This window comes from Xenopus tropicalis, chromosome 4 (assembly GCF_000004195.4).
Source record: "Xenopus tropicalis strain Nigerian chromosome 4, UCB_Xtro_10.0, whole genome shotgun sequence".
Taxonomy (NCBI): Eukaryota; Metazoa; Chordata; class Amphibia; order Anura; family Pipidae; genus Xenopus; species Xenopus tropicalis.
In genome coordinates, this window is record NC_030680.2 from 41,644,470 (window position 1) to 41,671,045 (window position 26,576).

Below are 26,576 nucleotides of genomic sequence, written 5' to 3' on the forward strand. Positions count from 1 at the left end.
TATATAATAATCTTCTTTTTACTGCTTTCAGAGAGTGCTCATGACATAAATGGAGACGATAAAGATCCTGCCACGTGGAATGTAGGTCTAAAGATTGCTTGGGACATAGAGACCCCAGGTCTTTGTATACCTTTGAACACAGGGGATTGTTACCTAATGCTAGGTAAGAGTAATTCTTCAATTAATGGTACCATATCTTTTTATTTTTAAAATTATATTTATTACCACCTATTTATTAACAATAAAAGTAGTCCTGAGGACAAAGTATTAAACATAAGAACATTATTAGTTTGTTTTCTTTACCCTTCTGTTAGTATTTTTCTAATGGAAGTATTAAAGTTAAATAAAAGCTTAAGAGTGGAGTGCACAAAAAATAAAAATGGCTGGTTGTGAAATGTGTTAAAGTCACAGGACTTGTTCTTTAATGCAAACATTTTAACATATACAGGATACAGGTAACTTGTAGAAATGAATTTATGCTAAACAAAGAAAACTACCCTGGGGCTGCATTTTAATGTATTATCTTAGTAAAATGCTGCAGAATATGTTTGAGCTACAAAAATGTATCTACTGGCATTTGCTGTTGCAGACTGGTTCTGGCTCAGTTTATTATCCAAAAGTACTGCTAGGTCATATTCCATCAAGGATTTGCTTATCTTAGTTCCATTTATATAACCTTATATTTATCAACGTTCAATCTCATCTGCCCAGCTCTCCATTCAGGAATGGCACTTCCTGGATGTATAGTTATGTGTTTTTGTAATTCAAATCAGTTTCTTTAAATTAGAAATGCACCAAACCCATAGCATTTGGATTTGACACCAAATCCTTCACAGAAGATTTGTCCATTTACCGAACCATACTGATCCCTAAATTGCATATTCAAAACTCATTTTAACCCTTCCTTGTGCTAATTTTAATATTCACTTTGCATATGCAAATTAGGGTGGCACATTGGGTTCGGAATTCAGCTGAATCCTTCTTGAAAGGTTTGGGATTTAGCTGAAACCCAAAAGTGTAGACTCCCTAATAAAAATATTTTCATAAGATCTTTTCTTCATAAAGCCATGCTAATTACTACTTATAATGCCATTCTGTAGGGCATAATCTTGAATTATCTGAAATATCCAACCTACAGTCTTTTAGGTGCTAAACTGTAAATATTACTATCCACAGATAGCTAAAAGCAAGGTGCGTATGTTAAAATTTTATTTGGAAAAATTGCCAAACTTTAACGGATCTTAAAATAATTTGAAACTGAGGCATTGTAGGCTAGAATCTTACATTTTATTTGTAAAATACTATTTGTCTGAATTTAACTTTTATATCATTGTCTATTGAAATTTTCTGATCGGCTATAGATGTGTTTAGCAGTTTGATTGACAGAAGTGTTGCCAGGGTAACAAGTTTCATCAGGCACCCTGCGTTTAAACGAACTCACAAACATTTGTCCCCCCGGCCATTCATTTTAAGACGGCATCTCTTATTTTGTCCCTGTGTCAAAAGTCGCTTTGCAGGAATAAATAATGCCCCACAGCTATTCTCTCAAAGCCTTGTATATGCAGCAAGATAGATTGGTTCTCTCCAACAAATCAAGTATAAATCAAGATAAATTGGTGCATGGTTTCACATTTTTACCTCACTTGGCCTTTACACTGGATTCTGTAACAAACAAAAAAAAAAAAGACCTGAATGCAGCTCATATACAATATTTTCAAGATAATAGTTTGGAGTTTAAAGGTTGTTTATAAATAATTATATCCAAAATTGATAGTAACGATGATCTCTGCCGCACTTGACTATAAAATACACGAGGTGTAGTGAAATGCTAATGTTTTGCAAGGAATAATGAAATATTTAAATGCAAATGTTGGGTGTTTATTTTTGAAGATCTATTTCTATCAATATGCTATACTACCTGTGATCTTTCCTTAAGTAAGGTCTATTGTAAGTCCTAATATAGTAACATAAACACATTATGTGCAGTATTATTGCTTCACTTAATATCTGGGTAATTCAAATCTCTTATTAAAACTTACCCTGATATCCATTTATATTCAGCAACAGGAGCTGAACCTCTTCTTTATTTAAATGCGATGATCTTTAGTAAACTACAGTTAATTTGCCTTTACCTTGTAACTTGTGAAAATGTCAAGCAAGGTGTTATGTACGCCGAGGGGGAGAAAACTCTAATCCGCTTTAGTCAGCAGCGTGAACTGACAGGCATAGAATAGGCCTGTTTTGGCTGATTTTGTCACAAAATATATACTTTTGCATTTCTGTGTTAAAGGAGAAGGAAAGCCTAAGTCACTTGGGGGTGCCAAAATGTTAGGCACCCCCAAGTGACTTTAATCGCTTACCTTGTACCCCGGGCTGGTGCCCCTGTTAAGAGAGAACAGCACCAGCCTGGGGTAGCTGCGAGCGCCTCCTTCTTCCGCTTGTGCATGCGCATTAGAGTGAAAAGCCGAACTTTAACAAGAAAGTCGGCTTTTTAGCTCTAATGCGCATGCGCCGGCCCAGGGATTTCGCCGCAGAAGTAACACGGAAGAAGGAAGCACTCGCTACAGTTCCCCGGGCTGGTTCAGTTTCCTCCTAAAGGGCACCAGCCCGGGGTACAAGGTAAGCGATTTAAGTCACTTGGGGGTGCCTAACATTTTGGCACCCCCAAGTGACTTAGCCTTTCCGTCTCCTTTAAAATCCACCCAGTATGTGCATTATTATGCTGATGCCATGTCAGTGCTGATGCCGTCAGTGGACAGTGATGTTAGGGTGGAAAAAATTGCATTAGAGTTTTTACTCTGGTGTAGCTATGCTGGCAGAGAAAACACAAGTGTATCAACATAACGGTTCTATTTTTTTAATTTCCTCTGTCCCTTGAAAATAAAGTATAGGTATGGAATCCCTTATCCGGAAACCTTATGTATGTTTGTATGTATGTATGTATAACTTTATTTATAAAGCGCCACAAGGGTACGCAGCGCTGTACAGTCTTACAGAATACAAAATTACACACAGGGAGGACAAGTGATATAATAAATAAATACAATAAATACATATATGTATATATATATATATATATATATATGTGCCATGTGGTATGAGACACAGTAGGAAGGAGGTCCCTGCCCCGTAGAGCTTACAATCTGAGTGGTTGGGTAACATACCGGCACAAACTGGAAGGTAAGAGTGCATCAGGTATGGGCATTTGCCCTTAAGCGCAGGACTGGGCAAAATAATGTGTTAGTGCTCCAGAAAGCTCTTAATTATGGAAAGCCTGTCTCCCATAGACTCCATTTTAATCAAATAATTCAGAATTTTAAAACTGAATTCCTTTTTCTCTGTAGTAATAACAGTATCTTGTAATTAATCCTGTTAGATATAAATAATCCTTATTGGATGCAAAACAATCCTATTGGGTTTAATTAATGTTTTATTGATTTTTTAGTAGACTTAAGGTATGGAGATCCAAATTACGGAAAGACCCCTTATACAGAATACCCTTGGTCCCGAGTATTCTAGATAACAGGTCCTATACCTGTATATTGCTCTATAGTTTTTGACTTAATTGCAAGATTTATACTGCCGTTTTTCATCAATGTCAATTATGTCATGTTTGTCAGGAAGTGCCATTATCTTAAGCTTTCCAATTTTACCAGGCAACATTTTTGCTTAAACATACATTTAATATGGGTGCCAGTTTACAAATATGCATTACTACAACATGCCTTGCCTTCCTGGCACTCTACCCACACTCCTGTACCTGAGCTTCTTTTTCGCTAGTTGCTTTGAAGTCAGACTTCTCCATACATGACAGGTCAGAGCTCTCATCATCAGCATCTTCACTTAAAGGACATGTCAACCCCAAAAATAACATTTTGCCAAATTAAAAGAAAACGTTATTCCAAGCAATTTTCCATTGTGAATTTATTGAACTTTTTAGTGCTTTAAAAGTTGTTTGTAAATGTAATTGCTATTGAAAGCAGCATTTGCTGAACTCCTGGTTGTTACTTTTTAAAAAATATTGCAATGTTCAGTTTCCTCCAGCAAGACAGGTCTGTCAATCTGCTGGCTTGTGTTATATTGTTTCAAACACCAGAGCCACCAGGGCAGAGAATAGAAAAGGACAGGGAAACACTACATCTAATAGCGATTATATACCGTAATGAATGCATATTACAAAGTTGCTTAGAATTATGTTGTCTTCTATTAGGCAATAATTTTATTTTGGGTTGACTTGTCATTTAAACTAGTGAACTGGTTGATGTGGACCAGCCACCCAACTCTTTTATCCTTACTTCCTTATTTAAAGGGCATCTCCACCCAAAAACTATTTTTGCAAAATGAAAGGAGTTTTAATTTAAACTAATTTTATTATATGTTAATTAAAAATTAATATTGATTTAAAGCTGGTATGTTCATGTATTTGCAGCTGAAACCAGTATTTCTTTATCCCTTTCTGTAGTCCAGTGCTTCTTGCTCTGAAACAACATGGCATTTTTGCCCTTTTCTGATCTGTTCACTAATGTCTTTTTTTCAGTACTGGAAGCCAAGATTGCACTGTTTATTTTAAAGGAGACATAACCTTCTCCCTTGACTTTGAATACAAGAAAAAACCTTGCTGGCCTTCACTGTAGATATCTGCATTGCTTAATGTAGCTAAATTTACTGCTACAAAATACTGCTGGGTCCTTCTACATCAAGTTCTCATTAAGATTGTAGATAACCTGAATATTTCTAAATCCAAAGTGCATAACCTTACACTTTGCCACCCAGATTGCCATGTTCTGCAGATCCGCCTGCAAGGACGAGACATTATGGATGAAATCAGTTGTTCTGCATAGTTTTCGTGTATTCAACACACCAAAGATATATTGCTTTATATGCCCTCCTCCAAGTAATAAACAGATGATACAAAAGAGGACCCAACAGAAATCATTATCATTGTATCATTAGAACAGTATTGGAACCATTTTTGCTAGGTTCTTAAATTAAGGAATCTGTTGGTTCCCACAGAGCAATAAAAAGACAAAAGAAAGTATTTCACCACAGTAAAAAAACCTTGGAAATGACCAGCAGTACACGCAAACAAGAAAGTAACACACCTATTTAAATACATACTGACCAATAGAGATAACATTAGCCCCCATATGTAATAAAGGCACTAAGATTACCCAGGACCAGTAACCAATAGCTGCCAATAAGATTTTTGCTTTTACACAGGGAGCCAGTAAATGCTACCTGCTGATTGGTTGCTATAAGGGATAAGAAGTGTAGTAAACTTTGCACTTGATATTGCCTAACCCCACTAGCATACAATTTATATAAAGAGAATGTAGGAGCTTCACTAAAATAAGACTGTGTTAAAACTAATAAAACTGCATCTTGCAGCAGTCCGGAGCATCGCAAATGTTGAGTAAATCAATTTGTATCCACTCCAGTTGTAGTCTGGCCACGTCTGGAGCAAAGCAAAAGCCTTGGGATTACACTCCTTCCTTAAAAACCAAGAGTGTTATCTTCATCAGAAAATCTGTTTTATTATGGGGATGGTAAAACTGTGATATTTGTGGGAGGTAACTTTGAAAAATAACGTAGCCATGTTCTGCCTACACAAAAAGTCATACCACTATGACTTTAATGGGGAATAGATGGAAATTAGTACCCATTTTTAAATAGGGTATATTTTACTATAAAGCCTTTTGCCTAGTTAGATTAGAAATTCCTTTTCTTAAATTTTGCTATCAAATTATAAATCTTTTTAAACAGGTTATTTCTTAAAGATATGGAAGTTTATAAAAGGCATTGGTGTATGCTATAAACCACCCCGTATAGATGAGGGGGATGAGGCCCAGCTATTGTTGCAAATGGAGGAGGCTTCAAAACTGGGTCAAGTTGTTGTTATGGGGGACTTTAATTATCCGGACATTGACTGGAGTAATGGGGTGGCTAAGTCAGAAAAAGCTAGTAGGTTTGTAAATATGCTAAATGACAACTTTTTATTTCAGGCGGTTCAAGAACCCACTAGGAATGACGCTATTTTGGACCTGGTGATTTCTAATAATAATGAACTCATCTCTAACATTTGTGTGGGTGAGCATTTGGGGAACAGTGATCACAACATGGTCTCCTTTGAGATAATGCTGCAGAGACAGCGCTATAAGGGAGTAACTAATACGCTTAATTTTAGATGTGCAGACTTTGCCAGTATAAGGGCATCTCTGCAATGTGTCAACTGGGAAAGGCTTTTCATGGGGTTAGACACAGAAGGAAAATGGAACATCTTTAAAACATTGCTTTGTAGGTATACACAACAGTATATCCCCCTTGTAAGCAAGGAGAGGCATCGCAAAGCAAAACCTTTATGGCTGAATAAAAGTGTTATTGTAGAGGTTGGTAAGAAAAAACGTGCTTTTAGGGCATTCAAGTTAGCTGGGACAGCGGAAACTTTCATCAGGTACAAGGAAGCAAATAAAGCATGCAAAAAAGCTATCAAGCAAGCTAAAATAGAAATGGAAAGGGATATTGCTGCTAGGAGTAAAAAGAATCCTAAATTATTTTTTAATTATGTGAATAGTAAAAAAATGAAGCAAGAAGGGGTGGGAACTTTATTATCACGGGGGGGTAAGTTGGTTGATGAGAACGGGGAAAAAGCTGAAATTTTGAACTCTTATTTTTCATCTGTCTATACATCTGAGGAGCCAGATAATGAAGGCTTCCCTTGTAATATGCCCAGTTCTAGTAATTTAGCTACTGGCGCATGGGTCACTCGGGAGGAAATTCAAAAGAGACTTGAACATGTAAAGGTAAACAAAGGTCCAGGGCCGGATGGGATTCATCCCAGGGTATTATATGAGCTGAGCGCTGTGATTGCCAAACCTCTTCACATAATTTTTCAGGATTCATTGAGGTCTGGCATGGTGCCAAGAGACTGGCGGATTGCTAATGTGGTGCCGTTATTTAAAAAGGGATCCCGTTCTCAGCCTGAAAACTATAGGCCTGTTAGTCTGACATCAGTAGTAGGAAAACTTTTGGAAGGGGTAATAAGGGATAGGGTACTTGAATACATTGCAGTTCACAATACTATTAGTTTGTGCCAGCATGGTTTTATGCGTAACAGATCTTGCCAGACTAATTTAGTCGCCTTTTATGAGGAGGTGAGCAGGAACCTTGATGCTGGAATGGCAGTTGATGTCATCTACTTGGACTTTGCTGAAGCGTTTGATACAGTACCTCACAGAAGGTTAATGATCAAATTAAGGAATATTGGCCTAGAACATAATATTTGTAATTGGATAGAGAACTGGCTGAAGGATAGAGTACAAAGAGTGGTTGTAAATGGAACATTTTCTAATTGGACCAGTGTGGTTAGTGGAGTACCGCAGGGGTCAGTCCTTGGGCCTTTGCTTTTTAACTTGTTTATTAATGACCTGGAGGTGGGCATAGACAGTACTGTTTCTATTTTTGCTGATGACACTAAATTGTGCAAAACTATAAGTTCCATGCAGGATGCTGCCGCTTTGCAGAGCGATTTGACAAAATTAGATAACTGGGCAGCAAACTGGAAAATGAGGTTCAATGTTGATAAGTGCAAAGTTATGCACTTTGGTAGAAATAATATAAACGCAAACTATCTACTGAATGGTAGTGTGTTGGGGGTTTTCTTAATGGAGAAGGATCTAGGGGTTTTTGTTGATAACAAGTTGTCTAATGCCAGGCAGTGTCATTCTGTGGCTACTAAAGCAAATAAAGTGCTGTCTTGTATAAAAAAGGGCATTGACTCAAGGGATGAGAACATAATTTTGCCCCTTTATAGGTCCCTGGTAAGGCCTCACCTTGAGTATGCGGTGCAGTTTTGGGCTCCAGTCCTTAAGAAGGATATTAATGAGCTGGAGAAAGTGCAAAGACGTGCAACTAAACTGGTTAAGGGGATGGAAGATTTAAGCTATGAGGTTAGACTGTCGAGGTTGGGGTTGTTTTCTCTGGAAAAGAGGCGCTTGCGAGGGGACATGATTACTCTGTACAAGTACATTAGAGGGGATTATAGGCAGTTGGGGGATGTTCTTTTTTCCCATAAAAACAATCAACGCACCAGAGGTCACCCCTTTAGATTAGAGGAAAGGAGCTTCCATTTGAAGCAGCGTAGGTGGTTTTTCACGGTGAGGGCAGTGAGGTTATGGAATGCCCTTCCTAGAGATGTGGTAATGGCAGATTCTGTTAATGCCTTTAAGAGGGGCCTGGATGAGTTCTTGATCAATCAGAATATCCAAGGCTATTGTGATACTAATATCTACAGTTAGTACTAGTGGTTGTATTTATAGTTTATGTATGTGAGTGTATAGATTGGTAGGTGTGGGTTGTGTGTGCTGGGTTTACTTGGATGGGTTGAACTTGATGGACACTGGTCTTTTTTCAACCCTATGTAACTATGTAACTATGTAACTATGCATTACTACTGAGTTTTTGCCCCCTTTCCTTCAGATGACCTCAACAAAACTCATCAACATTGTGTGATTGCTGGGTGCCAGCCTCGGTTCAGTTCCACACACAGAGTAGCAGAGGTATGATTTTTTTTATTATTTTTGATTATCTGCAATTCATAACCATTACTTTATATAGTTTATGCATTTATGTGTGCAGCTATTAAGGGCAACTAAAGCCTGCAATATGAATTAATTGTTTCCAGTGTGCTTCTATCATATAGCTGCTGTAAAAACTCCATGTACAGTTATAGCATGGGATCTTTTATTTGGATTACAGGTGCGCAATATCATACCTGTAATCATGATTTCCAGAAAGCTCTAAGTTACAGAAAGGCAGTCTTCAGTTTAAACCAAATAATTCAGATTTTTAAAAATGATTATCTTTTTTTCTCTGTTATTCAAACAGTACCTTGTACTTGATCCTAACTAAGCTGCATAAATCTATATTGGTGGCAAAACAATCCTGTTGGGTCTATTTCATGTTTAAATGATACAAAATGTATTGATACAAAATAACCGAAGAACCCCTTGAACTTATCTTAAACAAAGGGGTATATTGCCCCTTTAAATTACTGTATTTATAAGCTATCTAGATAGTTGAACCCTTACTTGTACAGGTTTATCACCGATACCTTGTGCTACACTGATTACTATTACAGGCACCAGGAAAATTAAGAATGTTGTAACTAGGAGAAAACACTAGACTTTGCAAAGGATATTAGCCTATGTGTTAATTTTATATTGGTGTTTTTTTTACAGAGCTCTAGGGATACTTTTCAGTATATAAAGTCACAATGCAACTCTGCTCTGCAAAATCTTCACATGGATCCTGACACTGGGGCAGCTGCTTTGAAGAGCCTAGAGCCCAGGGTCTTAGGTCAAACAGAAGAGATTCACAATGAGGTGAGAGAGATTTTTTTTTTTTTACATAGGTCACAGGGATATATTCTTAAAAGTAAATATAGCTTGAGCCCATTTAGTAGCAAACATTGTAGAATCATTGATCTGTGGGTAAAAGGACCTTAGTGCAACAGATCATAGATTCTAACATATACATCAGCAAATCAAGGAGCCCCTTATTCTGCTTTCATTCCCCCTGCCCTATGCAATAATCAGAAAGGGGATCCAGTGGAACCTTGGTGCACAATCACCCCTGGGACTGCAGACCACAGAAGGCATATGGAAACTATTTATTTGCTGTTGTCTCTGCTTCTTGTCCCTGCCAGCACTCCCTATCTACAATCTCTGGCTACACTTACATAAATTTACATTTTTTTTGACAAGCTAAGAGGGCTTTGCACACTTGCTCACAAGACGCTGTGTTCACACAGATACACGCCCAATATTTTTTTGTTGACTGCTTGCTCACCCACCTATCGTCACCCCAAGGCCCCCCGCACACCTTTCTGCTTACTTTGCTGTGATCAGTGGATCACAAAATGCAGGCAATGTGTTTAGCATTGTCAACCATAAAATATTTATTAAGTGTATTGTGTATTAACATTCTTGGGTTTACTACATGCCACATACTTTGGTAATCCTATGTATGCTGGGTATAATACCGGTTAGAAGATACCCGAAACTCATATTTAGAATGTGTTATCTTTTGTTATCCTAATTTTAGTATACATTTTCAGTAGTGCTTAGTGCAGGCCCACTTCACAGCTCTCGCTGCAAAAACCCTTTTTACACCTTAAAATGGAACCTCATTTTTTTCTATTCTAAGTGGATGTCCTTGTGTCTGCTGAAAGGACCTGCTAGTAAATAATGCATTAAGAACACTGGGCATATGGAGCTCTTCAGATCAGTTGTAAGTTTGTGCACTTGATATATTTCTGAGATACACAAATTAAGGCAGATTTAGAATTCTTGGTTTCTACTGGAAAAAAAAACAAATATATAGATTTTATAGGTAAACAAAATTTCCTGGATAGCTATGTTCCAGAAGAGAAAGAGCACAACATTTTCAAAAATATCTGTTACCAAATGCAAATTAGATGCAAAATGCATCTGACACTGATAGATAAAACAATTTATAAAAAATACACATTAAAAAAAATCAAATTTTTTTGACTGTGCTTTTTATAATCAACCTGACTATTTGGCAAAGCTTGCATCCCTGTTTCTGCTTGGAAACTGTTTTATCCCTTTTTTATGAAGTCTTTACATTGACTGTATAAGCAGTAAAGCAGCCCTGTCGTATATAGCTGTCAATGACTGTAAATTATGGACATTTAATAGTTTCTTCTTGTCCCAGATACATATATGTGCCTTATATGACAAATTAGGTCATCCAAATATATAGTGTAAATTACGTAAGAAAAATATATACAAATTCAAGACATTCATGAAGTTCATAAAATTTAAATAAAACAATAAATAATTTAATAATTCAATGAATTAATAAATGGATTGTACTGGTATCCTCTGTCACTTCACGGGGTATGAGTGATGGATAATGTACAACATAATGACACACAGTACAGAAAATTGCAGAGGTCAGAGGTGTCCAGTATGTTAACCAGAAGTCACCAACCTTTTTACCAGTGAGACATATTTAAATGTAAAAAGAGTCAGGGAGTGACATAAGCATGAAAAATGTTCTCGGGTGCCAAATAAGGGCTGTGATTGGTAGCCCCAATGTGTACTGGGAGCCTACAGGAGACTCTGTTTGGCAGTACATCTGGTTTCTACCTCCTTTAAAGGAGAAGGAAAGGGTAAGAAAGAGTTAATCTCAAGCTGCAGGCATACCTTCCAGGGGCGCTTCTGCCATTAGGCGAGTTGAGAAACTCGCCTCAGGCGGCAGAAACGCCCCAGTTACCAGGGGCGGCAAAAAGACGCTCCTGGTAACTTTAAGAGCCGAATTTCCGGTTTTTAAACCAGAAATTGGGCTCTTCTAGTGCAGAGAGCGCAATTGCTAGCAATCTCACCGCCCCCGGACCCGCTCCTGCGCTCAGAAGGTAAGCGCTGGGGAGCGCGGGGGGGGGCGGCATCCAGGAGCCGCCTCAGGCGGCGATATGTCCAGAATCGCCCCTGATACCTTCGGTTGTCTCAATAGTACCCTTAAGTCTCCCCATATTTCTCCCGTTCAGATGATCAGAAGCCAAACAGGTAGAAAAAATGCTGAACTGTGTAAAGAAAGTTCCTATAATGCCTTACTCCTGCACCAAAAGCAAGACCGGTGTACATGCTCAGTGTGTAAGACTATGAGTAAGCTTCCTGCTGATTGGCTCAGATCCACATTCCTAAGGGGGGGAGTGAGTTCTTAGCATTCTTGAGGGATGGGGGAGCAGGAGAGAGCAGAAAGCAGAGAGCTGCGTGTCTCTGGCACAGGAAAACAGACACAACTAATCTTTTGAAAGAGAACTCAGTGCAGCGTTTCTGTAAGTGCTTATGGCTGTATTTACATAGACCTTTCTGATAAAGCTTACTTACTTTTTACCTTTCTTTCGCCTTTAAGGCCACTGGGAGTAATATCCAAAAGGTTGGTGAGCAACATGTTACTCACAAACCACTAGTTGGGGATCACTGATGTAAACCATTCAAAATGCAGCCCTTGCTGCTCCTCTCAGAAACATTTGGGTACACACTAATGTTAAATCCAGTGTGTACAAAAAATCGTGGTGCACAAAAAGAATTTTGTGTGGAAACACAATTAGTATTATTTATATAGCGCCATCAATTTACACAGCACTTTACAGAATACAATAGTACTTATTTTAGGCTACCCCACTGTGTCCGCCTTGTACCTCAGGATGCTAAATACAGTATCTGGATAGGATTTCAGGGATGAAGTTAATGCTAGGGAAATCTACCATCTATGCATTAAAGGGGTCTCTTGCTGTAGTATCCCAGTGCCCCAAAAATTGTATTGATTGGTTCACTTAGGGGTGTGCTTTGAAATTGAGGAGAATGTGTGCCTCTCGGTCTTCCAAATGCTATTCGTCTAGCTTGTGTGTAAAGGGAATCACCTCCTGCTGAGAGATCGCAAGTACAGAGATAATAATTTAAGCAATGATATAATATTTTTCAACACTAAAAAATGTACTTAATAATAAATAAATAATAGGAAGATATTTGTCAAGAATTAACATAAAATTCAACAAAAGTGAACTAAACAGTGTCTTAGATGTGTCATTTATCTTTTTTTGGGAAATATTTATTAATATTTTTATTTTTTTCATAGGTAGAGTTTGAATGGCTCCGACAGTTCTGGTTTCAAGGAAAGCGGTATAACAAATGCACTACCTTCTGGAAGGAGGCAATGACTGAACTGGAAAATCATTGGAAGCAGATGGAGACCATGGTGAGTTATGAAACAATCAGGACAGTATGCAAAAAAGCTTACTATACCAACTCATCACATGCATTAAAACATTTAGAACATGCAGTTCATGTTATAGTGTATTTTTGTACTTTACAATACTGTAAGCAGAGGACAAGCACTCCCAGTGAAACTTTCCCTTCTTATAGTAATTGTTGTTCTATGTAGACTACCAATTTGTATCTGATTTGGAGCAACAGGGCTAAACTAGTATCTTCCTGACTAACCAGAAGAATGTGCAGATATGCCATAGGGTCACATTTATCCAATTTAATATTATGTTACTCCTTGTAAATAGTGGTGTATCTTTGTCTTATAAACTGCTATTTACACAGCATATATAAGGTTAAATTGACAAAGTGCTAAAAGCTCATGCACAGAGCACTTGCTTCCATGGAAATAGTTGGTGCACACTGCACTCTATACCTTGCGTCAGATTAAAATTCTGTCATAAATTGCAGGATACAGCACTGTCAGACACAAGCCTGCCCTATTGCTAGTGTCTGTGGCACACCATTGCTCTTTATGCTCAATTTTAGGATCACCTACTGTAACAAGGTGCAAGGTATGTTAGGTGTGTGAAAAAAGTTATGATCACTTAAAATTTAACAAGATCGTTTACTTGCTAGAATGGTTTGTAAATTTCATGCAATGCTTGTAAATTTTCTGGTTTTTAATGATTCACTGAGGTGTTAGAACTATTACACCCCATAGAAATGAATGATGTTTGCTTGCTCAGTCTAACATGTTATTATGAATTGACACATTGATTTGCTTTAATAAAATGTGTCTTTTCATTAAAAAAAAAAACCTTCCTAAGTGTTATAAATAATGTTGAAAATGTGATAATGTTCAAACTTTTGAGAATCCTTGAGGATTTCCTAGTTTGAATTTTCATGAATCAGCCCCTTACTCTTTTCCAACCTTTTTTTTCTTTCTGGTTTCCCTAATGATATCTCCAGCAGAGGGTGCAATTACCCTGCAAATTATAAATATTACGCTTCAAAATGTAGTTTTAACTGCTGGAAATTAACTCTTGCTTTAAGTTGGACTGTATAACATAGAATTCAGTTCTTAACAGAACTTTTGTCAGCTTGGTATTTTTCACTGACCATGTTATCATGTGATAGCAATGTAGCTTTTGGGCTGTCTGTTTTATAGAAGGAAAAAAAATATTTTGTTCATTTTCAATAATATCAATGGGGTTAACTTTACTCAGAGGGTACATATATGTACTAATTATAGATTTTTTATAAAAATGTTTTGATAAATGAAATAATTAAAAAATGACTATAAAACATCCATATGAATTCTTACAGATACAAAATAAAATACATAAATAACACATAAATAAACATGAAAAGACTTCAGCATTTTGCAGGTTCTTGTCTTAACACAATATAAATCAGCTACAGCCTCTAAATTATAGCAGTTCCTGAAATGTCAATTCTATCTGTTCCTTGACCTTTAAACCATAGCAATAAGTAATCATGGGAGCAGCTTGTGATTCTGCTAGTGCAGAGCGTTATCTTACATTAAACAATATGCAGAAGGGCCTTTAATTTGATGGAGTTCTAAAGTACAGCAGTAAGGCAGAATTCTGCTTCTGATGAATAACTCTGTGTCCATAAATATATGCCACATTGGTGAATATATCCTTAATTTAAATGATTAGCATCTTACTGAAGGGTGATTCAGTTCATGCATGGGATTATCAGAGAAAACAGTTTCTTAATATTTCTTAAAGGTACATTTAATGCCAGACACCTACATTACAATTCATTAGTGACTAATCAGTTCAAATATATGCCATCTTCATAATAATGCAATTTTCTATTCTAACAGTTTATTTAAGACCTCTTCAAAGTTTTCATGCATATATTCTTTGATTGGTACTGACACAGGCTAATATTTTATGCCTTATTGCTCCTACTGTTTTTTGTTAATCCATAGGGCCAGATTCATTAAAGTACGAATTACGAGTACGATTTGCGACAATTCACATTAAATACAAATATTTCTGATGTGTGTTAATTTTGTAAAAAAGTTGCATTGTGCTTGTGCGAAAATATTGTGGTACAATCTGAAAGTTACAAAATTTTTGTATCCAAACAATCGTAAACGGTGTGAAAACCTTTTTGACTTTGAACCTTCAGTGCATGATTTTGGAAGCCTCCCATAGGACTCAATGCACTATGCAGCTCCAACCTGGCCAAAGGAAAGTCACGATAGATACGGAAGCTTGAATGAATTCCAAATCTTTCTTACTCGTTGCAACAAATAAGGTTTTGTCGCACAAATTGTCGCAAAGTACAAAGAAGTTCTGGAAATTAACGATAAAGTTGCAGAAAATACGCAAGGTTCTATACATATATACAAAAAATACGAATTTTTCTTAATCGTAACCTATCGTACATTGATAAATGGGTCCCTATGTTTGCTGTGTATATTGTAGCCAGTATAGCCTTCTTCTATATGACTTTATATTTACATTTATGGGTTTCATTCACTGGTTTTACCTAAAATTTCCCTTGTTGTACACAGATTTTATTCTCTGTTAAAAGTATTTTGAAAAACTCCACAAAAATGATTATTTTTTTTTTTTTTGCTATGCTTACTTAGCTCACATTCATGAATCTATGCACAGCACTGTGTAAAATAGTGCAATAATGCTGGCCGGATTTATAATATCAATACATTAAGATGGCATATCAGGGAGATTTGTTGCGCGCTGACTTATCTCCCCGTCTGTCACGCCCCTTAAAGTATGTGAATGCTGAAAAAGCGAAGACTGCAAACCATTATTGTCGGTAGGGTTCTGTAAGGTTGGTTGCTGATGAACACTTTGTGGGAGATTTATTAACATTTGAGTTTGATCTTTTTACCATTTTGAGATTTCTCGAGCTAAAAAAAACTCAAATTCAAATTTTGTTTCAAAAACTCAAATGTCTGGTATTTATTATCGTATATACTCGATTATTAGCCGATCCGAATATAAGCCGAGGTGCCTAATTTTACTTAAGAAAACTGGAAAAACTTATTGACTCAAGTATAAGCCTAGGGTGGGAAATGCAGCAGCTACTGCTAAGTTTTAACAATCAAAATAAATACCAATAAAATTACATTAATTGAGGCATCAGTGGGGTATATGTTTTTAAATATTTATTTCAAAGAAAAACAGTAAACTAGCTCTGTAAGCGGAGAAGAGGGTCAACAAAAACAATATGAGTACTACCCCACGCTCATTGCACATTGGCAAACTGGCAGCAGACCCAGTCCCGGAGGAGATATAAGGGGAAATAAGTATTGCTAGTGGGAGCCTAGGCCAGGGCACTGGAGGGTCTGGTTGCAGGTGGCCTAATTTGCACACAAAGGAGAGAGGGTGCTAGTCTAGAGGGACCCATGGCACCCGACTTGAGTATAACTTTGGGGTGCACATTTTGGGTGCTGAAAAACTAGGCTTATACTCGAGTATATACAGTAAGTGCAAAAAACCCAAAAACTTGAATGTAAAAATTAACCATCTAAAAGCTTGTGAGTTTCTATAGCAGTCAAAGGGAGTTGTCCTAGGCAAAGTCAAGCTATATTTTCAAACTCACATTTTTCGAAATCTTGAAAGATTCGAGGTATTCAGGGTTTTTATGCGAACGACTTTTCCTTATTAATAAATAAGAAAACATTCAATATGCCAAGTTTATTTGATTTAGAAAAACATCAACATCACAGATGGGCTATTGACTACATTAACCTACCACCAAAGATATGCCGGGCCAAGCCGACCGGGTGGCCTAGGCAACCTGGTCAGCTTGGCCCGCCCCAACCAGCCCCTCCACAAGACTGATAATCCTCAGTGCACTATCATTGTAGGATACCCAACTGAATGCCTTCCCCCAAAACTTGCATACATACCCGATAGTGGTGTAGCATGATTAAAACCATTTTAACTGTAAAATAAAAAATTATATATCAGGACCACCATAGAGAAAAGCATTCCATTGAAAATGTGTCAGAGCCTGATTACCTATGGTAATCAAAAATGTTCTATTTTATCCATCCATTTTAAACCATAACTTAAAGACAATTTATAGTCTCTTTTGTTTTTTGTCTCTAGAGTACATATTTTGCCAGGCGTCCCTCCTGTAATGTAAATGTTGGACCTTTTTATTTAAATAACAAGCTGCTGGAAAATATTTTTTTTTTTATATATTCTACCATGAATATAAAATGTGAAATCAGAATCTGCTTCATTTACATTACCACTCCCTGTTGGGTAGAATAAATGTATGTATTTTGTTTTTAAAAGTCCATGATTTCAATGCCTTTTGACGCTTTACATCAAGATAAACTAAATTCAAAGTGTGTTCATTTAAAAGGCATGATTCAAGAGTGGGATTCTGTGTAGAGATGCAGATAAAAAGCTTATGTCTCTAGTGATATAAGTCACTTATGTGCTGTCTGATTTTTCTACTGAGTACAAGGCACTGTTTAGCCAGGCACATGCAAATAGCGACATTATATTCTACTCAGAGCCAGTTGCAGGAATAAACTATTTAATAAAATATTAGGGGTCCCTACACAACTACACAAATGTAACATGTTTTGCAAACCCCTTTATAATATTGTACTGATATTGATGATATTTGTCAACAATACAATATGGCAAATTTAAATGCTTTAAAGCACCAGTTGTGTAGGTCTTTGCTTTATTTTTTTCTTTCAATCGTTTTTATTTGCATTTTTATCTTTTACAGATTGGATATCAAGGTTAAACTTTTCTGTAATATACAGTTTTTATCCTGAAAAGGTAGAAAAGGAGAGAAGAAGAAAGGATAAGGAGGGGTCCCATTTTGATAATCAATGGGCCAAAGAATAGATGGAGAGAAAGACAGCTTAATAAACTTGTAACCAAAACAATAAAATGACGGTTTTAAACATTAAGTCCAGTTTTCTTTATATAATCGTGCCTATGAGGTCCCAAATTATAGGAAAAAAATTAGAAAGATTATAAAAAGAGGGATTAGCGTCCGTGGGAATATGGTTCATGTAAACCTCTAGACGACTTGTTTTCCATTCTTATATGCCTGTCATATTGTTTCATCATATAACTTAGGAAGTAAACGAGAATAGGTCATTGGCGTGCGGGAAAGCATAGGTGTACCAAGGTTCCCATGTTTTCAGGAATTTATCATGCTTATCTACAAGTACACTCGTTAATCGTTCATTAACCATAACCCAGTTCATTTTGCTTTTAAAATGAGAAATAGGAATTTGGGTTGTTTTCCAAAATTTAGCAATGGTTATTTTGGCTGTTAGAAAGATAAAACTTATCAGGGACCTAGTATATCTATTGAGGTTGGGTATTTTGCCGTTCAGTCTTTGCTTTATTTTAAATGTTCTGCACTTTAAATTTAATAACAGCAAGGTAATATTTTCTATTATGGAGCCAGTATATTATTTATATACAGGTGTTTAACTGCTCTTTCCAAAATATTTTTGTATGTATTTCTGTATTACAAAAATAAAGGAATAATGGTTGCCCAATTCAAAATATTACCTTGTGTACCTGTGTTGTTATAATCTTCATAGAAAAAAAAAGGGTCCTAGACTCTGCAACACATCTAACTAATGGAAAGAAAACAGATGTACTTGAATTGAATTAGCAGTCTTATATGGGCAAAGCTAAAATCACAATACAACAATACTAGGATTACCCTCTTGCAACCTATCTGAAAGATAAACTAATCCTTATAATTTATACAGCACATGTAAGTGGAGGAAAAAAAGCTATGTGTAAAAAGATCTGTGATAACCTGGCATGATCTGAAAACACTTTAGGTGGAAAGCAGTTTTGCTCCCCCTGTATGGTGTACATATAATGATGTACTCCTGTTTATTATAATATATTGGCAATGGTTTCTCCACTCTCCTGTTGCTACACCCATCCCACCCGCATGAGTATGCCAGTTAAGGTAGTGAATTTTACACAAACAATTAGTGCTCAGTAGAGAAACATGTTCAATTACTGTCATCTCCCAGAGGGCTAAGACTCTATATAGGAGAATCTATAGGGAGAGGATGTTAAACCACAGGGTCAGGTCCCTGTATTCACTCATTCATTCATCTATACATTTTCCTTTATAAAACCAATTTAATAAGAGCCCTGCCAATTTATCAAGTACTTTCTTATACATCTTCTGTTGGAGAAGTCTTTCTTAATTCTTTCTTAAGCAACTGAACTCTTTTGTATATTAACCTACAACCATTTAAGTTTTGTCCACTCCCATTTCACGTGCTGTAATGTGTTTAATTTTCTAATAAAATGTAAGCTCTATAAATATATATGTAAACAAATAATGGAATTATTCAGTGGTGTAACTATATGCAGGTGGGCCCTCCTGAAAAAAAATCCTCTGAAAGGCATGGCACACATATCCACACATAGCTGGCCCCTCACATCCACTGCTCTTTCCCAGCTCTAAGGTAAGATAGTGGAGAGGTGGAATTTCTATAGAATAATGCTATCCAACTTCTGTGGTACCGAGGGCTGGAATTTTTCTGGCCTACATGGTGGAGGGCTCATAATGGAAGCCAGTTTTAACCACTGCCCTTTTTAAACCACACCCATGTTATCACAAAGAGCTCTTTAAAGACCATACCCACATTAAATGTGTTAGCACACACACACACAAAAAATAAGAAAACAAAAACAAATAATTGGTAGTCACCCATTAATCATATGTGAAAGAAGTGTATTATATTAAGACCCTTAACTCCATACTCCCCTGTGTATAGCACAGCAACCCTACAAATGCTGACAAACTCCCCGAACCAACCCCTGCCAGGTTCACCTCCCACAGGCAGTATAGGGCAGGCAGAGTATGGCACACACAGGCAGGGTAGAGCAGGGCAGGCAGAGTAGGAAAGGTGTCAGGGAATCCTGTCATGTCTATGAACAGTTTATACTGCTTACATACAGTTCCAGCACTGCTTCCACAATGTGCGGTGTGAACAGGAAAACATGTGTGAGCCTACAGTCTGAAGTCTTCCAGGGGTGAACAATACAGGGGCTTACAGATGTGAACAACACCAGGGCTTACAGGTGTCAATAATAAAATGGTTTACAGCCTAAATCTGAGGTGTGAACAATGCAGGGGGTGGTATTTAATCTCAATACTGATACCATTTATAGCTTACACAAAGGTAAGCAGTGACAGCAGCCAGACAGATGGGGGGGGGGGGGGCACACAAAAGGGGGACCATGGGCCACCAGTTGGACAGCACTTCTAAAGAGGAAGCAGACCCTGCTTCTTCTATAGTCAGGTTTTAGAATGTAGAGCATAGTTACTTTATAGAGCATAGAGCGTAATAACTGCAGTCATATAATTACATAGTACATCATTGTTGAAGGTGAAAAAAGATGCTAAATTATACCTTATAGTTAGGAGGGTAAAAAAACTCATCTAAGCTATTTTCAGTCTTTCTCAGAAGTGGGGAAATTTATCCTGAGTCCAAAAGGGCAACTGAACCACACCCCGTTTCAATTTTGTACTGCAAAATTATTTCATTATTAATTTCTATAGCCTTTTTTTTTACTAAAAAGATAAGGCACTCTTGCTGGTGCTTGTTGCCATGAAAAGGCATTGCTTTCTACAGCTAAGTTCTTTATCCACAAATAAACTTTGGCCCATCTCTGTCAAGTGTTCATCTATCTTAATTCATTTTAAAGGTGTATACAGCCTGTATAATTTAAAATTCCTAGTGTATAACTTTACGGTAATGAAAATCAAATATGCCACTTAGCTGCCCAGGTCACCAGTTTGTCAAAATCCCACCCAGGTGACACATCAGGGATAGAGTGCAGACATACAGTACACATGCTGCTTGTTTTTTAAAGTTATTTTTATTGAATTTTAATTGTCACCCAACTACAAAAGAAAAAGAAACAAGTTCCATACAAAGTACAAAACATGGTATTTGTAGAACAGGAGTTTCGCAGATTTTTGGGCGTTTCACGAGTTTTATGGCAAAGCGAAACGGGACAGATTCGCTCATCACTAGTATTCACTTTATACAGTAAGATATATGGCAATCACCACTGGAATAAAAGGGCGTAGAGGAACTTAATTTTAACAATAAAGTAACACATTTTACCTGACCTATTCAAGATACCTGTCGTTTCTTTGGGGAAGGGAGGAAGGTTAAGTTGAAATGGGGGTGGCTGTTTACATATTTGTTTCAGTTTTAGGTAATAGTGACAAAAGGTGTTCGGAGATCCATGGAGACCATATTTTGCTGAACTCTTTGGAGCAACCCCTTCATAGGAAAGTAAGCTGAGTAGTGGTATATCCTGGGTCCACATCTCGTATAGTTACACATTCTACTTTTAATGCTCTCCAACAAGATAATTAAATTAAATAATATCAATTCAAACCCTTATCTACAGGGGCACTGTTGCCATGAGGCAAGCCGCACCTGAAATTCCGATTAATATACCAGAATTTTGGCTCAAAGAGCAGGGTGACAAGTGGGTGGTGGCATCGACTTAGCAACTTCAGGATAGCAAGGAGCCGTGAGACGGCGATGCTTATTTTGAAAGGAAATATAAAAGTGTCAGTTGCTCTAATCCTTTAGTCAGTTCTCTATCAATGTGCAGTTTGCAGCACAAAGACCAAACCAATTTTTGTTTAAAAAGCAAATGTTTATGTAGACCTGTCCAGGTATTAAAACCAATAACATCACTGTCCATCTTCCCACTGAAATCGTATATGCCCATATAATGAGTCAAAAGGTTAAATTTTTTTCATGATTTTTATAGTGCACTTTTTATTTCTAAATTACACACTATGCATTGCACATAATTCACTCTACCATTTAAATTGTATTCTTAAACCAACAAATGTGTTTTATATTTTGCTTTAATATTGGTGTGAGGGAGCCATCACAGGTTATGGAGCCTGATCCTGAGATTTCTGAAGGAGCTAGCACTACACATTAGAAGTGCTTTCAAATAAGCTTTTGTTTCTCTTACTCAGTGTAACTGAAGGAGTCATGAATTGGCTGAGCCAGGCTTGGAATTTTAACATTGAGTGCTGTTATCATATTATTTGGTGGGGCATAGGAGCAATTTTAGCAATACAGGTGTCAGATAGCTGCTTGCTATCTTCCGATTGTTCTACTGATCAGCTGCTGGGAGGGGGGGGTGACATCACTCCAACTGGTGGTGCAGCAGTAAAGAGTGACTGAAGTTTATCAGAGCACAAGCACATGACTGAGGGCCCCTGTCTAGCCCCATGTTAAATTTCAGAATTAAATATAAAAAAATCTGTTTTCTCTTTTAAAACGCTGAGTTCTGTCAAAGCAGCACTATTAACTGATTCATTTTCTTATGACTGTATCCCTTTAAGTACATTTGGAAAACACAAGAAGTGCAAAGTATACTGTTCTCTTAAATGCAGTAATATAGCTTATTCTTAAGTACAAGCATCAAATGGGTTAACAGCTCCTGGCATGTACCATTACTTCCAGATGTGTGTTCAAGTATTTAATGTTAACTTCATTAGTTCCCCGTTAACACCATTCTGTTAATAATTATGCAGGAAAGGTTGTAGCTTCAGGGCTAAAATCTTGAATCATTTGCAAGATCATGGACATTGCACCTGTAACATATTCTTAAAGACATACTTGGTCTGTGTTGGGATGACAGGTTCTGTCTTGTGAATTTCTTCTTTATTTTGCCTGTGGCTATTGTGATTATATGGAAAAGAATCTAACAAGTTAAAAATTTACTTAGCTGGACTTTAACAGCACTCACTGATTACAATGCTGCTGGTAACTCTTGCATCCTCATAAATATTGTTTACAAATGCTAAATTTTGTTACAATTATGCGTTTCCATGAAAAAGTAAAAAAATAGATTGTACAGAATTCTACTTTGCCATTTTTGCCAGGAAATAAATACAGGTCAGTTCCTTTTAGCAATGTTAATATATATATTGCTGCTCCAAAATACATAACTTATTTAATGATGTTGCATAATAACTGAAACAGGTTGCAGGCATCAATTAGTGGCTGAATGTACGTTCATGGTATATATTCAGTGGTAGAAGGTTATTATTAATATATTAAGCATGGCTGATTAATGTCTCTGCAAACCAGGGCTGCTCCTGCCATGAGGCAAGGTGAGAATCTTGCCTCAGGTGCCATGGAGTGGGCAATTACCAGACAAAAAAGCCGCCTCTGGTAACTTTAAGAGCCACATTTCCCTTGTTTAAAGTGGAAATTTGGCTCTTCTAGTGCAGCAAGTGCAATGGGTCTTTCTGCACAATGAGTCCCCCCTGTACCCTGATGAAGTTGTAAGCTCAGAGTGGGAGAGGGGGCACCATAAGGCCTGCTGCCTCAGGGGGCGGCTCCAGAGTTAACACTGCTGCAAATTAAGTATAATTTGATGACATTTGCTCCAATGTTTTAGGAACTATTATAGACATGTCATGCCATTTTTGCTATTACAGAATTTAACACAGTTTTGCATTTAGATATTAAGGCTCTTTTACAAGCGCAATTGCAGTCATAAGGATGTTTGCAGTAGTAGTTCCATGAAAAAATGCCATTCATTACTTGTGTTTGAAGCCATTGCTTGTGATTCCACATAATTGCTCTCAGCTCCAGTTTTTCTGTCCCACCTCCAATTTTGAATTTAGTGCAGTGTGATGCAGGTGAACCCTGTAGCTACTGCCACCTCCGAAGGTGCTGGCTCAAGGGTTTCCACAGAGGCCTTTAATTGGTGTAACAAACTTGTGCCTTAAAAATCAGTAGCAGACATAATTTTAATACTAAGCGACAAACATGACATTGGAATCAAAATATTTTTTAATTAAACCAGTAAAATTCAATAGCTGAAATTTGATTGGTTGTTGGTGGCTCTTCCCACTTTTTCAAACCTAAAACTGCTGTTCTCTAGTGATCAACTGTGAAGAATTTGGGGACACTGATGTTAAACGTGTGAGAATGGCAGCAGTTAAAGTTTCCCCACTGAAATCAAAGAAAGAAATGTGATTGGCTGTTTGCGTCTCCGTTCACTTTTTCTAACCTTGAATATGTAGTCAACCAGTGACTGACTGTGCAAAGTTTGGGAACCCTGGCATAAATAGTATGAGAATGGGAGTGTTCTAAATATAAAACAATGAAACACAATTGATAAAATCATATTGGCTGTTAGTGGCTCCGTCCACTTTTACTAACTTTGACTTGCAGTCCAACAGTGACCAGCCGTGAAAAGTTTGGGGACCCTTGTGTAAATACTGTGAGAATGTCAGCAGGTTACATTCCCCTGTTTAAAGTTAATGGGTGAAATCTGATTGGCTGTTCATATCTCTGCCTACTTTTGATCATCCAACAAATATTACCTTTTATTCAGGTTGACTCCATGACTATATGATTTAAGTTTGGTGAGTGTAGCCTCTAAGCTATTAGTGTGGCAGCAATTTAAATTTCTTCATTGAAAGTCAACGGGTGAAATTGGATTGGCTGTTGTTGGCTCCTTCCACTTTGGGTTGTCCAACAAATGTCGCTGTTTCATTCAGGGTGGCCCCATGATTATGTTGTTTAAGTTTGGTGAGCGTAGTTTCAAAGCAGTAAGAGTGGCAGCAGTTTGAAAATCTTCCCTGTCAAAGTTTTGGAGAAATTGGGGTGCTTGGAGTGACACCACAAAAAGACAGGGGTTTGAAAAGCACAAGCAACCTTCTCCACTATAGAATGAAGAAGTGTGGAGAGTTTGGGTGTTGTACCCCTAAACCTGTAGGAGGAATAGCGTTAGAAAATGGGGTTCTAAAAATAAGAAAAAGAAGAAGAATAAGCTGAAGTCGAAGAATAATATATTGGTTTTTCAAACCAACATGATGATAGTAGTAATGAGTAGAAAGGGAAGTTTCAGAACAAACTTTATGTTGGTTTGAAAAATATGAGAAGTCACTGAATAAAATCTGATTGGCTGTTGTTGGCTCCACCCAGTATTTCTAACCTTGGACCACAGTCATATAGTGAAAAACACTGCAAAATTTGGGGACCCTGGTTTTAATAGTGTCAGATTGACAGCAATTTAAATCTACTCGCTGAAAGTCAATAAATGACATCCGTTTGGCAGTTGGTGTCTGTGCCCACTTTTTCTAACCTTGAACTGCAGTTACCCAGTGACTAACTCTGCAAAGTTTAGGGACCCTGGCATTAATATTTAAAGAATGGCAGATGTTTAAATTTAAACCAATAAAAGTCAATACGTGAATTGTGATTGGTGGCTATGCCCACTTTTCGAAGTCACCCAGTGTCAAGTTGTGCAAAGTTTGGGAACCCTGACATAAATAGTGTGAGAATTGCAGCATTTTAAATTATACAGCATTTTAAAATAAAATTCAATGGGTAAAATATGATTCGCTGTTGGTGGCTTTGCACACTTTTACTAAACTTGAACTGCAGTCCACCAGTGACTAACTCTGCAAAGTGTGGAGACTCTTGCATTAATGCTGTGAAAAGTTTGGGGACACTGGTGTTAAATGTGTGAGAATTGCAGCAGTTTAAATTTCCTGATTAAAATCAATTAGATAAATCTGATTGGCCGTTGATGGCTCCACACACTTTTTTAAACCTAAAACTGTGAGAAGGAGGAGAAGCGTTGGGGGTGGCGCTAAGAATAAGAAGAAGCAGAAGAATAACATGTTGGTTTTTCAAACCAACATAATACAAAAACAAGACACTTTGCACACTGCAGTTGTAAATTTCAATTTCAATTCAATTGTTTTGCTCAACAGAAATAACTCATATCTTACTGAGTATATGTCCCAATATAGCTGTAGTGATTAAAATACAGTATTTATACTTTCATCTGGCCAAAAGAAAAAATTTGCTTTGCATGCAAATAGTGACGCATGACATTTCTGCATAATGTATTTCAGTTTGCTTCTTTCTAGCAAATTTATGGTAGGGAGGGTCTTGAATCAGGCATAAGTTTAAATGTGAAATAAATGTTGTGCTTAGGTATTTTGTTGTGCTTAGGTACTTTAATTTAATGTGTCTGGTTAGATATGTTTTTGTGCAGAATGCAAACCACTAGTGTTGCTAACTAAAACTCTCAAACAGCACCAAGGGCTTGGTATAATGACGTGCAAGGACAAAATGCTCAGGATAGCAAACTTAAAGGAACAGTAACACCAAAAAATGTATATATTTTAAAGAAATTAAACTATAATGTACTGCTGCCCTGCACTGATAAAAATTGTGTGTTTGCTTCAGAAACATTACTAGAGTTTATATAAACCCTGGTGTGTAGCCATGAGGGCAGCCATTCAAAAGAAGAAAAGGCACAAGTTATATAGCAGCTAACCGATAAACCCTGTAGAATACAATGGTGTGTTATCTGCTATGTAACCTGTGCCCTTTCTCCTTTTTTCCAGCTTGAATGGCTGCCCCCATGGCTACAAAACAGCATATTTATATAAATTATAGTAGTCTTCCTGAAGCAAACACCTCAGTTTTACCATTGCAGGACAACAGTACGTTATATTTCAATTAGTTTAAAACACTTTTTTGGTGTTACTGTTCCTTTAAAGACATGTCAACCCCCAAAAAAAATTCTGTCTAATAAAAGAAAAAGTAATTCTAAGCAGCTTTGTAATATACATTTCTTACACATTTGTAATGGTTTTTCAAGTTATCTGTGTATATTATTGCTATTAAAAGCAGTGTTTGTTTGTCCCTTTCTTTTCTGTGCCTTGGTGGCTCTGGCT

General features: G+C 37.1%; 1 protein-coding gene across 5 annotated transcripts in view; it reads left to right on the plus strand.

Annotated features, from left to right (window-relative positions):
* fto (FTO alpha-ketoglutarate dependent dioxygenase) overlaps positions 1-26,576 on the plus strand; it is a 175,939-nt gene that overhangs the window by 35,848 nt on the left and 113,515 nt on the right. For 4 of the 5 annotated variants that reach the window (XM_012961194.3, XM_018093066.2, NM_001017273.2 and 1 more), the window contains 4 exon segments: positions 32-163; positions 8,476-8,555; positions 9,237-9,380; positions 12,664-12,783. In XM_012961194.3, coding sequence (XP_012816648.1) covers positions 32-163; positions 8,476-8,555; positions 9,237-9,380; positions 12,664-12,783 — 476 coding nt within the window. 5 annotated transcript variants of the gene reach the window in all.